Genomic DNA, 14,651 nt, shown 5'->3' on the forward strand with positions numbered 1-14,651 from the left:
GGCTCTCAGTAACTGTGTTGTAGCTGCACTATCTCACAGGTATTATGTTGGCGCTGGGGGTTAAGGGGAGGAATCCAATGTGAGGAAACTATCTATTTTTCCCTGAATCGGGATCTATAGGATTTATAGTAATGGGGAGATACTGCACCTAAGTAGAAAATATCCCTTTTCTAACAAATTATAACACAATTCATTATGAACATGTAGGTTTTTTTTGTCTGAAATTCTCTGCTTTGTGTTGTTTCAGGGTTCTGGACCTGAAGACTTCAGCCACTTGCCCCCAGAACAGAGGAGGAAGAAGCTGCAGGGCAAAATTGATGAACTAAATAAGGACATTCAAAAAGAAATGGATCAGAGGTATTTGAAATACCTCCCGAATGACTGTGCAGTCAGCTGTAACGAGTGTTTATCCCTTCAGCACACAAGAAGAAACCTCTGACATCAATATTTTATTCTTCTAGGGATGCACTAACCAAAATGAAAGATGTGTATGTGAAGAACCCTCAGATGGGAGACCCAGCCAGCGTTGATCCCCGGCTATCAGAAATAGAACAAAATATCGAGAAGCTGCAGAATGAAGTGCAGAAATTTGAGGTTAGTTCTGTGCCTGTCTGAAATGTTTTTTCGGTGAGCGCTCGTGCTGGCAAAGCACTTTTGTTTGGTTTGTCAGAGACAGTAAATAATGAGGGTTTCAAACACACGTCTTCAGCTGGGGAAGTTCCAAAGACGTCTGCCTCCCATCCATATTAGGAGAAGATGTGATGCAGCTGGCTGAACCACCACTGTGAAGGGAAAGGGCTGGATGAACCTGTAAATAAAATTAAAATGGGGAGACATTACATTGCTGAGCCAAAGATCCTCAGGTCACAAGAGCTGGCAATTATCTAATTATAATCATGCATTTCTTTTTTATGGTTTAAAGAATTTATCCGAAAAAAAGCAAAATGTTTTAGTTTTCAAATGTAAAAATTGCTTACTTTTCTGCTTGGTTTAAATTTTGGTCATTTTTAAAATGCTCTGCACAAATGGTGACAGAACTGCATTTAAATTGATGCAAACTATCTGCTTTTAATTGGGTTTTAAAGTAACTGACGTTAAACGTTCTGAACCCTAAGTTGCTTTTGCACTGTAAACTTACGCACTCAAAATAATTAGATTGCACTGGTCAGCACCATTTTTCTTATATGGAGTTTTTCCAATGGGTTTGTGTGTGTGTGGGGTGGGGGGGGGGGGGGGGGGGGGGGGGGGCTGAATCCAAATTTGGTGTTAGATTTTGCCAATCACATCACGTTTTTGAGATAAGAAAACATATTTCTCGTAGCATTGAAGCAGAAGCTGCAGTTCCACACCTCTATTTGCCCAGTATGTGGGCAAATAGAGGCCAAAATACACAAAACAACAGGAAAGTAAAATTGCAATTATGATGAGATATACTGTGTGGCTGGGGTGAGTGCTAAAATGTTTAATTGGAGTGTGATTTAATGATGCATAATTGAAAATAGTGCTTTGAAATGCTGCAAGATGTTTAAGGAACCTGTGTTTCCAATCTTCTGGAGCTCATGTGAACTGGAAGATATAACATGTGCTGCCACCTTGTGGATACTAGCATTTGTTGGACATTTATATTCCAAGAAGAATTGCTGTAGTAGTGGATTTTATTTATTTATTTATTTATTTATTTAGTATCTTCTGAAACTTTACACCTTAATTGATTAATTGTCACAACACAATAGATTAATCAATGATGAAAAAGTAGTTAGTCGGAGCCATACAATTGCAGACATGGCATCTATAATAACTTGTGTTTGCTTCAGGGCTGGTTAGCAGAGGTTGAGGAGAGGATGCCATCCAAGAGCGACACGTACCGTAGACAAAGTGGACTCTATGAGACCCAGAACACCACATCAGTAAGCAACAACTGTGCCCAGGACAGAGAGAGGTATGGTATACTTTGACAAATCCCCAAATATTCACTCAGTCACACTTCTGAAAACCCTGCTTCATTATTCTACAAGTTGTCTTTCCAAACGTATATGCCCGTTTTCACGGTATATTTACTGTGCGTGTGTTGGCCTTTGAGCAGCCCGGATGGCAGTTACACAGAGGAGCAGAACACAGAGACTCAGGTCAAAGCCACCATTAATGCCAACCCCACCTCCTCCACGCCGGAGTTCGATGATGAGTTTGATGACGAAGAGACGTTGCCCACCATCGGCACCTGCAAAGCCTTGTACCCTTTTGAAGGTAGTGACCACCACAAGAAATTAAAAGATGACAAACGACAAGTAGACTCAAAGATAACGTCTTAAAAAAAAATGAAACAGTAACACCACATAATAAATAAAATAAGACAATAACAGACAAAACGCAGGCAGAAATTTAAAACAAATTCAAAGAAAGTTTAAAAAAATTAAATGCGTATGAAAAAATTCCCCACGACCTGATCCCGGTAAGCGGTTGAAGATGAGTCAGTGAATGAAAGAATTACAATGAAAAATGTATACTGGCTAATTATCATGTATTTTCTCTTACAAAGTGTAAAAGATTAAGTTCACTTTTTTGCCACTGTAGTCATTAAAATGGTTAGCAGTCAAGACTTTGAATGCTCTACTCAGATTTTACAAAAAAAAAAAAAAAAAAAAAAAAGAATAATCCTTCATTCATTTTTCAAAACAATTGCTGAAAAGGAAACATATATTTCAATGGCAGTAAAGCTCTAAATGAACTGTGCTTTTCCAAACTTTGACATTGCACAGTGTCATTTTTAATAAATTCTCCAGTTTACATTCTTTACAGCATATATTGCTGCTGGCATTATAAGAATTCAGTTTGGGCTATTTAAACATGCACATAATCCACACTGAAGTAATTGATTGGAACCATTTTGTAAAGTTAATACTGGTGCTGTAAACATCCACAGAGCTGCCATATTTCTTCACAAATGTGGCAACAATTTAAAGCGTAGGTGGCATAGAATTTTGTTGTTTTTTTGAGCACACAGTGGATGTTTAGGTTATCCACTCTATTAAACTTTCATGGAATTTAGAATTTGCAAAATGGAATTTTACAAAAAAGCAATCATCAGGCTTAGAACACTCAGAGGTTTGATTGCCAACAATGTTTACATGTAACTAAAATGTAAAAAAGTGAACTCATCCTTTAAGCTTGCTGGTTCTGAAGATTGCACACATCTGTCCACTATTGGTAAATTGTGGTTATTAAATATCTCTGGACCTAATCGTAGTAAAACCTGTTAAGTCAGTACAATGCAAACCATTTGAATTAACCAATTTTCATAAACCATTTAGTTAATGACACCGATATTTCAACCAGTGTGAATTATTTTAAGTAAAATAAACGTAATTGATGTGTTACATTAACTAGTTCCAATCAATGTTTCAAACCTTACAGCGTAAAATATTTTCACGAGTAACTTTCCATCAGCTAATCTGAAATGTTACTGACTAAAATTAAAATAAAACAATGAAATGCAGTATGTGTAGTTTGATACTGTACTTTTTCACAGTTTTGGTCATGTTTACAACTAGCTGCTCTTTCTTATGCTAACACTACATCATTTGTGAGCACAATCAGTTTTGTGGATTGTTTTTGTTTTGTTTGTTTTATTTTTGGGAAAGAACACATTGATCCACAAATCTTTCAATTTCTCACTAAGATGTTTTCATCTGTTTTCATAATCAAAGGTTTTTATTCCATGAAATTTTCTTTATGTTGCTTAATTCAGTTTCAGTTTATTGACATTTCACTCAGTACACTTACACAGAAATATGAAATTCCAGGATATAGTAACTTTAGTTTTGACACTAAACCAAAAAAAAAGGGAAATAATGTTTAAGAATCTTCTAAAATAATAGCATATTCTTAAAAGGAAAATTAAGTTAAAATCTACATAAATATTTTATGAAATGAAAGCAAAAGGACTCAATGAGCTGGTTTTGCATTCTTTGAAAATCTTCATCTGCTTGAAGGTAAAACAGTTAAACTACAGTCACTCCTTCACACATGTAACAGGTGACTTTGTAGGCAAGGAAGGTTTTAGTGATCTAGACTTGACGGATATTGTTGTGATCTTTGCTGAATCAGTGGTCAAAAATAGGAGCTGAGGTCATACCAACGGCGTCGAGGACTATCGCAGGCAAAAACAGGCAGAGTCAAAATACAAGCAGAGTTCAGGATTAAGGCAAGACGGAGGTCGGAGCAAACAAGCAAGGTCAAAATACTGAGACACAAACAGGACATGAACTGAAGGCAAGAGAGTGAATAAAGTCAACAATCAGGCCGTGAGCTGTGGAACTGTGAGTGCTTAAATAAGGAGCAAACTAATCAAGGTGATGGGAAGCAGGTGTGTGGAAGTCTCTTTAAGGGGGCATGACCGTGGAAGACAAAGATTGTGCACAGTGCAAGATAGAGAAGGACGGAAAACACAGAGTGGAGTGATGAAAGACAAAGACACGTGAGAGGGTGCAAGAGCGGGAGTGGATGAAAACACAGAGCAGAAAGAGTCATAGTGAGAGATGTAGACACAAGAGCTGGTGCAGGGGGCTATCAAATAAGAACTAATGTGACGAGTCAAAAGTGGAGGAATAAGAACTAACTCATGATTATAACTAAAACTAGAATGAATCTGATATAGAAAAGAGAATAACAATAAAACTGGCAAAACAAACTATTCATTTCACAAAGAATAACTGAACAGAGAACAAAATCAAACCGGTGGCTGCAGAATAATGCAGTGAATAACTGACACACGATAAACGATAACAGAAAATAAAACCCAAGACTAACAGAACACAACCCGACACTAAGACACTGAAGATAAATAATAACAAAAACCTGTGACTAAAGCATAATAAAATAAATGTGATAAACAGAACCAAACTAAGACTAAAGTAACTTAAAGAATCCAGAGTGAAAGAATTCAATAACCGACTACAAAATACACTCAACAAAATATAAACGCAACACTTTTGGTTTTGCTCCCATTTTGTATGAGATGAACTCAAAGATCTAAAACTTTTTCCACATACACAATATCACCATTTCCCTCAAATATTGTTCATAAACCAGTCTAAATCTGTGATAGTGAGCACTTCTCCTTTGCTGAGATAATCCATCCCACCTCACAGGTGTGCCATACCAAGATGCTGATTAGACACCATGATTAGTGCACAGGTGTGCCTTAGACTGCCCACAATAAAAGGCCACTCTGAAAGGTGCAGTTTTATCACACAGCACAATGCCACAGATGTCGCACGATTTGAGGGAGCGTGCAATTGGCATGCTGACAGCAGGAATGTCAACCAGAGCTGTTGCTCGTGTATTGAATGTTCATTTCTCTACCATAAGCCATCTCCAAAGGCGTTTCAGAGAATTTGGCAGTACATCCAACCAGCCTCACAACCGCAGACCACGTGTAACCACACCAGCCCAGGACCTCCACATCCAGCATGTTCACCTCTGAGATCGTCTGAGACCAGCCACTCGGACAGCTGCTGAAACAATCGGTTTGCATAACCAAAGAATTTCTGCACAAACTGTCAGAAACTGTCTCAGGGAAGCTTATCTGCATGCTCGTCATCCTCATCGGGGTCTCGACCTGACTCTAGTTCGTCGTCGTAACCGACTTGAGTGGGCATATGCTCACATTCGCTGGCGTTTGGCACGTTGGAGAGGTGTTCTCTTCACGGATGAATCCCGGTTCACACTGTTCAGGGCAGATGGCCGACAGCGTGTGTGGCGTCGTGTGGGTGAGCGGTTTTCTGATGTCAATGTTGTGGATCGAGTGGCCCATGGTGGCGGTGGGGTTATGGTATGGGCAGGCGTCTGTTATGGACGAAGAACACAGGTGCATTTTATTGATGGCATTTTGAATGCACAGAGATACCGTGACGAGATCCTGAGGCCCATTGTTGTGCCATACATCCAGGAACATCACCTCATGTTGCAGCAGGATAATGCACGGCCCCATGTTGCAAGGATCTGTACACAATTCTTGGAAGCTGAAAATGTCCCAGTTCTTGCATGGCCAGCATACTCACCGGACATGTCACCCATTGAGCATGTTTGGGATGCTCTGGACCGGCGTATACGACAGCGTGTACCAGTTCCTGCCAATATCCAGCAACTTCGTACAGCCATTGAAGAGGAGTGGACCAACATTCCACAGGCCACAATTGACAACCTGATCAACTCTATGTGAAGGAGATGTGTTGCACTGCATGAGGCAAATGGTGGTCACACCAGATACTGACTGGTATCCCCCTCAATAAAACAAAACTGCACCTTTCAGAGTGGCCTTTTATTGTGGGCAGTCTAAGGCACACCTGTGCACTAATCATGGTGTCTAATCAGCATCTTGGTATGGCACACCTGTGAGGTGGGATGGATTATCTCAGCAAAGGAGAAGTGCTCACTATCACAGATTTAGACTGGTTTGTGAACAATATTTGAGGGAAATGGTGATTTGTGTATGTGGAAAAAGTTTTAGATCTTTGAGTTCATCTCATACAAAATGGGAGCAAAACCAAAAGTGGTGCGTTTATATTTTTGTTGAGTATAGATGAAACCAAAGAATGAACCGGTGACAAAAGTGCAAAACAAAGAAAAGCAATAAATAGAACCAAACTGAGATTTACATGAGAAAGTATAAACATATGAAAAGCAAAACCAGAAAATCAGAGGAAATTACGGAAGGATGAGGACTGAAACCATGAGCCGGGGCCGAGCATGACAGTAATAACTGTCTAACAGTTGGCTGCTTGGGGAGACTCAGATGAAAAGTATCACTTGCATTGTGAGGGAGCATCAGCCACCACATTTTGGCCATGCAGCACATTTCTCTGGGTGTGATCCAGCATGCAGGTGCCTCAAATTTGAGGACCTCAGCAACTCCAAAATATCAAGTGGATCCCCACATTTCATCTGGCAGTGGTAGAAAGATGTCAAGAAATCATGACCCCTTTCTCCTCTGTGTGTCCCACCTATCACAGGTCATAACGAGGGTACCATTGCTGTGGCAGAGGGTGAGCTGTTATACGTCATTGAAGAAGACAAAGGAGACGGCTGGACACGAGTGCGCAGAAACGAGGAGGAGGAGGGTTATGTCCCTACATCCTACATTGAGGTCTTTTTGGAAACAAATGCCAAAGGTGCAATGACGTACATCTAACTCTGCAAATGTGTTCTACTGACTGCGAGTCGGGAAAATAATATTCACTTGTCGAAAGTGTGGGGCGAGATATCACGCAGATTTGAGACTTGGTCTTTGTCTCGTAGAGAGATTTTGGCTGTTGGGCCTCATGACAGTCAGGACAGCGGCGGCAGAGAGTTTGAGGTGTCTGTACACTGGATTTCTTTTCCTTAAATTGACAGCAATGAATGCAAGCCAAATCTGGCACATGCGGACTGTGTACAGAAAGTTTCTCAAAGTTCTTTAACTCGCTTGACTGCAGTGCCACCTAGTGGTCAGAGAAAAATTCTTCTTTCCATAATGATGGAAAGAATCGCCCATCGACAGCAACCTTCTGTAGATTTCAAACGCCCAGTGCAACTTTTTAAAACTTTTTGTTGAAACAGTATTTCAGTGAGTTGTGCTATAAATACAACTCAGTTATTTAAGAGTCTGAACTGCAGCTTCAGTGAAACAGTCTGAGTGAATGTATGCACCACCTGAACATCACGACAAACTCTGAAGTCCTCTTGCAAGTTAGTGTCTTCTCAGCCACTTGTTCCTAATCAGAAAGCATGCAAGATGTACAATCATAAAATGTCATTTAAATCTGCTGTACATCATGAATACATATTAAAAGAATATGGTTTTTAGGCTGTAATTTAAAAAAGAAACAAACAAACAATCATTGCGCCCCTTTAATGCTGCATGCTGTTTATTTGTTATAACACTGTTCCAAAAAAAGTCAAGTCAAAGTTTTTTGTTTTTTTTTTGGTCATTCTTTTGGTTATGATAGTGTTGGACTGTTGTGGTCCTTTTTTTTCCAGGCCAGTGGTAAAGGATTAAAGGACTGAATTAGCTGTACTGGGCTGTCTGGTGAGAATGGGCCAAGATGTGGCGCCGGTCATGCCGTTAACACATTATCATTTCTTGCATGGTTTGCTGAGCGCCAGCTCTGCGTGGTGCATTTCAAAGCATGGTGTGTCTGGCCTCTGTGTACATTTCAATGCCTCAATTCTCGGTCATAAATTTCATTTTCAGACTCTAAAGTCATTTCTTTCATAACATTTACTCATGACAGAAGCGATTACAGGCCTGCCAATGACTGGTTCTTTTGCATATCCCATTCCTGTAAATAGACTTTTGTGCTGCTGAATGTCTGTGTTGGCCAGACGTGGTGCAGAGAAGAGAATTATGGGTAACAAAACAAAGCAGAGGCTTTTTGATATGCAGCCCTCTAAATAGTCCGTCGACTCTGCTGCATGTCTGAAGAAGCTGACTGACTGTATTTACTACCGTGGTCATGTGACAGGCTTGAATTAAGAGAAACAATATCGATGTCCATTCCTCAGCGTAGACATACACCCTGTAAAAGGCTCTGAGTGAATGAATGAGTCCGTCCCCTCCGTTTGCACACACGATACCTCAAACACAACAAATGCTACACGTGTATAACAAGACCTTGGTGAGCTTTGATCAATCCAAAATGTGAGTCTGATGTGCTCATGTAATAGCCCATCCCACCAGCAGAACACTGCCACCTGCTGGACATGTCTGGGCTTGATGCAGGGAACAATTTTATTATCACATTGATGATGGAAGCGAAGAAAGAACTGAACCAGAAGGCAAAACTGTTGATTTACTAGTCACTTTACACTCATGACCAAAAGAACAATGTCGCAGATACAAGCGGCGGAAATGAGATTCCTGTGTTGGGTGTCTGGGCTTACACTCAGGGATATGGTGAGAAGCTTGATTATCTGGGGACGACTTGATGTGGAGCTGCTGTTTCTTCCCTTTGAAAGGACCTAGCTGAGGTGGTTCAGCCATCTGATGAGGATGCCCATTGGAGGTCTTCCAGGCATGTTCAACTGAGAGGAAGTGTCGTGGAAGACCAAGAACACGCTGGAGGGATTATATTTTCCAGCTGGCTTGGGAAGACCTCAAGATCCTCCATGAAGATTAATTAATAAATGATGGATGTTTCTTGCATTTCCAAAGCCTTGGTCTGGTGGCCACCACAGCCACCGCTGCGTGTGCTTAACATTGAGAAACAAACTGTCGATGAATTTCAGCCCATAGAAAGCCCAGGCAATTGCTTTTGTTTATGATAGCCTACTGTTAGCAATAACATGCTATGCTGTGTTAGGCTAACAGGATGAAATCTGCTTCCCATCCAAGCGTCTTTTACTGACTTGCACCATTGGTCCCAGTGGTGATGTAGAACTGAAAAGACAGTCAGGCACACGACCACTTCGGAACTTTGGTTGCGATGCCAATGTGCAGCCGCACTGGAGAAAAAAAAACAGGCTTAAGCTATTGGAATACAATGCAAAACAAATACAACCATTAGTTTACAAGTGCAATCAGCATTTCCTCCTGTATTGTTTGTTACCCAAAGATCTCATGCATCATAAACCTGATTAATATTTATTTTTATTTTTTGCAAAAGTAGTGACAGCCTCTTACATTTGATTTCTCCACATTTTTTCGCAACATAAAATATGGCCAAAAAAAAGAAATCTGTGCATATACGAGGGCTGTCCGTAAAGTATAGGTCCTTTTTATTTTTTTCAAAAACTATATGGATTTCATTCATATGTTTTTACATCAGACATGCTTGAACCCTCGTGCGCATGCGTGAGTTTTTCCATGCCTGTCGGTGACGTCATTCGCCTGTGAGCACTCCTTGTGGGAGGAGTCGTCCAGCCCCTCGTCGGAATTCCTTTGTCTGAGAAGTTGCTGAGAGGCTGGCGCTTTGTTTGATCAAAATTTTTTCTAAACCTGTGAGACACATCGAAGTGGACATGGTTCGAAAAATTAAGCTGGTTTTCAGTGAAAATTTTAACAGCTGATGAGAGATTTTGAGGTGATTCTGTCGCTTTAAGGACTTTTCACGGTGCGAGACGTCGTGCAGCGCTCTCAGGCAGCGTCATCAGCCTGTTTCAAGCTTAAAACCTCCACATTTCAGGCTCTATTGATCCAGGACGTCGTGAGAGAACAGAGACATTTCAGAAGAAGTCGGTTTCAGCATTTTATCCGGATATTCCACTGTTAAAGGAGATTTTTTTTAATGAAAGACGTGCGGACGGGTCCGCACGTCGGGATGCAGCCGACGCGGTGCGGCGGCACAGGAAAAACACCTCCGTGTTGATAACCATTTGTTAAAATCCAGTTGGCTTTTGATGGCTTTCAGTGGAGTGAGTATATGAGAAATTGTTTATCAGCTGGAGATGTTCCAACTTGTCCTCAAGGCTTCCAACAGAGGTGTTTTTCCTGTGGCGGAGCGTCGCGGCGGCTGCGAGCTGACGCTGCAATCCGTCCGCACGTCTTTCATTAAAAAAATCTCCTTTAACAGTGGAATATCCGGATAAAATGCTGAAACCGACTTCTTCTGAAACTTCTCTGTTCTCTCACGACGTCCTGGATCAACAGAGCCTGAAATGTGGAGGTTTTAAGCTTGAAACAGGCTGATGACGCTGCCTGAGAGCGCTGCACGACGTCTCGCACCGTGAAAAGTCCTTAAAGCGACAGAATCACCTCAAAATCTCTCATCAGCTGTTAAAATTTTCACTGAAGACCAGCTTAATTTTTCGAACCATGTCCACTTCGATGTGTCTCACAGGTTTAGAAAAACTTTTGATCAAACAAAGCGCCAGTCTCTCAGCAACTTCTCAGACAAAGGAATTCCGACGAGGGGCTGGACGACTCCTCCCACAAGGAGTGCTCACAGGCGAATGACGTCACCGACAGGCGTGGAAAAACTCACGCATGAGCACGAGGGTTCAAGCATGTCTGACGTAAAAACATATGAATGAAATCCATATAGGTTTTGAAAAAAATAAAAAGGACCTATACTTTACGGACAGACCTCGTACTATCCACATTGAAACTTAATCATGGGAATTGTCGCCATCGTGTCAATATTATCAGTAATTGTGAAATTATAGCAACTTAACAGTCTGTAGCTTCCTTTCCAGTGTTTTGATTATTCAGCACCTGTGGGCCTCAAGGCCTGTGTTGGAATTCTTCTTTTTTGCTTCCTTTATTCTTTCATCTTTATGCTTTTTTTTCTACATTTACCTTAAAAAAATCAGTTTAGAATGAATTGATATACCTATATTTGGATGTGGGGTTGGTGTTTCCTAATTGTTGATATGAGAGTGTACCTTGACGCTGTGGTATACATTGTAAGAAAAATAAACAAAAAACAAACACTTCCGTCAGTTACAGGTCTTCGTGAAAGAGTAACATTTTTCACTTAATTTTGCAACTGACCTAGAATGCAACATTGCATTGAAATCCCATCATTGTCTACCCCTGGATGAGGTGGCACCACCCCAAGCCCAGATGTTTGTTTCAAATAGCTACGACTGACACTGATGGGGTGACAAACTTCTGTATGGTTGGCAGGTCTGTGATTGTTTAACCTCAGTTGACACGTCTTAGATCAGCTTTGATGGCTCGTTTCTGAAGCAGCATGTAGTTCTTGTTGTACAGAGAATCACTGACATCATGACACCTGTAGTTTTGTTCTGTGACATCATACAAGATGGTGCATGATACAGTATTTGTGCATTTTTTTTAAGTCGCCATATTCTAACATACCAGAGAAACCAAAGTGGAATTAGTCTCTCGGCTTTTACAGACTGACATACGTGATGTTGACATGTCCAATTACCATTTTCTTTCCTCTTTATATATTTGCGTACCGTATTGTTACGAATATAAAAAAAACCCCAGATAAGTTGGCCCCTTTTTAAAAACTTTCTTAAGACCATTTTTTCCAACCACATGCTGACGCACTGCCACTTTAGAACAATGGCAATCTTTTCTGACTGTAAGTAATGTTAAGGCAATTTTTTTGGGCTCCCCTTGTTCTAACATTATACTCTTGCTTGAGAGTCGATTGATGACTCTGCCTCATTTATCACTATGATCTTAATTCGTAAGTTGTCTTTAGCTGCTGGTTAAACTACCTGACTTGAGCCAAGCTCTGTTCAGTTCGATCACTGTGTCTCTCTAACCAGCGTGCAGCACTGTAAACTAAACGGGTCACTTCGGTCTTGGGGGACACACTTGTTTTGTTGGTATTTGGCACGCCTACTGTTGTGGATGTATATAAAGCGACCCACCCCACCTTTTGGGTGTATTTAAAAAAGTTATATTTGGAACAATACGGTAATTGGGTTGCTGTCTTTTAGTTTATTCTCTTTAAAGCTATCTAACTTTTTCTTTTTGTCATTTTTTGTTTGTTTGTTTGTATTTTCTTTTTGAATTGCAGATTCCTAAAAGTGTGAGGCTGGCTGAGGAATGGCAGGGCAAGCAGCCTTGGAGAAAACCACCATTTTCGTCATTCACTCAGAGAGACAAAGTGAAAGATGACCTGAATCTAAAGGACAAAGTCGATTTTTTTTTCAATGCTTCCAAATTTCAAACACTGGTACAAAACCAAAACAAAGAAGAAGAAGAAAAAAAAACTATCGGTAGTGTTACTGTATAGCTCAGAACTCAGCAGCGTGAAAGTAATGAGATTAGCAATCCATCTTAATTTCAGGGCCTGTAACTTTTCTATTCCTAACATCACTGTAGTCGTCACAACTGCAATTGCAAATTTGCTTTCGTTGCTTGCAGCTTTGCTGAGCAAAACTAACTCCGCTTATGCCACACGCGGTCATGAACTGGCTTCTTCACGCTGCCCACTTCCTTCCTCACCTTTGCCCTTTTGCACATATACATATGCGCTCAGTGGTGGGTGTGGTCAGAGACAGGGCGGAGACCAGCCAGAGGAAACTGCACCTCCTGACCGATGGGAGCAGTGAACCCTTCATACAGCTTTTTGTCCAACGGGTCACAAACAGACAGATATTGTGTCATGAAAGCATCCTACTTGGTCCACGTAGGGTTAAGACGTCCTTACATTCACGTGAAGTCAGTGTTACAGATTTCCATCCCTTGGAAACAGGAATTGAAGGTGCTAATTGTCTTTTTTTAATCATGTATAATTTTTGTTTTTTGTTCGATCTGAGTTTGTGTGTATGACTTAAGGAGGTTCCAGTGTTGTGAGTCCACAGCTGTGAAGAAATGTAATATAATTGTGCATCAACTCCTCAAAAGTGAAGCCGAAATGTCTTTCGTGCTCCCCCCAAGCGATGAATTACAGGACAGGTTATTAACTCTGCCTCTTCATGCAAATCAATGATACATGGCTCAGCAAAAATGTAGAAATTTTAAAAAAAAATGAAAAGTATTATTTTACATAGTTTTAAACATGTCCAAAAATCCATCTTTGATGACTTTAGGGGTGTGGCTCCACTCCATATATGAGCCAGAGATAGCTGTGACTGACAGTTAGTGGCTCGCTAGATTAATTTATTTATGGGTATAAATGTAGGAATTTTTATGACATTTTGCATTTGCTTTTTATATTTTTTAACCTTAGTTGATGTTTTTGTGAACTTTTGATTGATTTGTAACTTCATGTATAAGCAAAAATCAAAGTTGTGTTTTTTGTTTGTTTTTTTTTTCTTCAAAACTTGCAGTCAAAATAAATAAATAGGGGCACACATATGGATAAAGTGGAAGATCATTTAAAAAATTATGTTTTGTTTTTTTTTCCCTTTAAAAGGAGCTGAATATCTTCATGCCCTAGAGAAGACGTACTGTCACGTGAGCGTGGTGGCATTTTGGTAATTGTTGTTCCTCACTGCATTACTGTTGCTGCGGGAGAATCATGTTAAAATATCAACACTGTCAACACATCATCCAGGCTTAGACCGTCATGGGTAAAGATCCCTGTTGTACAAATCTTACTGCAGATTTCACAAGTAAAACTCAATCATTTTCACTTAAATCAGGTTATACTTCAAAGATTACTGGAAAAAGGAGAGGCAGTTTCCCAATATTTTGAGTAAATTCAGTGTGTACAGTGTATTTGTCCAACCAACCAACTTGAAACCATGAAAAACTAATCAAAGAAGACATACTTTTTCTGTTTCCTCATGTTTACGTATCTCTACAGTATCTGATCAGTGTACTGGGTAAGCAGAAGTCTGTTTTATGATTTTTTATTTTTTTTTATTTTCTTGATTGTCCAGTGTATATTGAATTTTTTTTTAATTCTTGTGTCGCACGGTTAGTTTGAGAACACTGACAAATATGACCTAAATGGAAAATCTTCTTGAACGTTATTTTGAAATTAATGTGTTAATTGGTGACGTTTAACAGCCGATTTGTAAAGTCACAGGGAATTGTGCTAATTTCTTTTATCACATTAACCTGTTTATGCCCAGAATTTTTGTTTTTTTATAAGTGGAAAAAGTTGCATTAGTATTTTTTTATTGTGTGTAGAAAATGACAGTGATGGGGCAAAATGGGTTAATGTTGGAACTACTGAAGAAAATTCATGTGTTAACATGATTATAGAAACGTTATCTTACCAGGAGAATCCTACTAATGGGAC

The 14,651-nt window shown here is 40.0% G+C and overlaps 1 protein-coding gene across 1 annotated transcript in view; it reads left to right on the plus strand.

The window, feature by feature from the left end:
* Nucleotides 1-7,204, plus strand: part of LOC117529995 (formin-binding protein 1-like) — a 161,800-nt gene extending 154,596 nt beyond the window's left edge. Inside the window, exons 12-16 of the mRNA XM_034192918.1 lie at nt 248-357; nt 462-594; nt 1,815-1,939; nt 2,084-2,244; nt 7,011-7,204. Of these exons, the coding sequence (XP_034048809.1) occupies nt 248-357; nt 462-594; nt 1,815-1,939; nt 2,084-2,244; nt 7,011-7,189 (708 nt within the window). The 3' untranslated portion in view covers nt 7,190-7,204. The remainder of the gene's footprint in view (nt 1-247; nt 358-461; nt 595-1,814; nt 1,940-2,083; nt 2,245-7,010) is intronic.
* The last annotated feature ends 7,447 nt before the right edge of the window (nt 7,205-14,651 follow it).

Source organism: Thalassophryne amazonica, chromosome 17 (assembly GCF_902500255.1).
Source record: "Thalassophryne amazonica chromosome 17, fThaAma1.1, whole genome shotgun sequence".
Lineage (NCBI taxonomy): Eukaryota > Metazoa > Chordata > Actinopteri > Batrachoidiformes > Batrachoididae > Thalassophryne > Thalassophryne amazonica.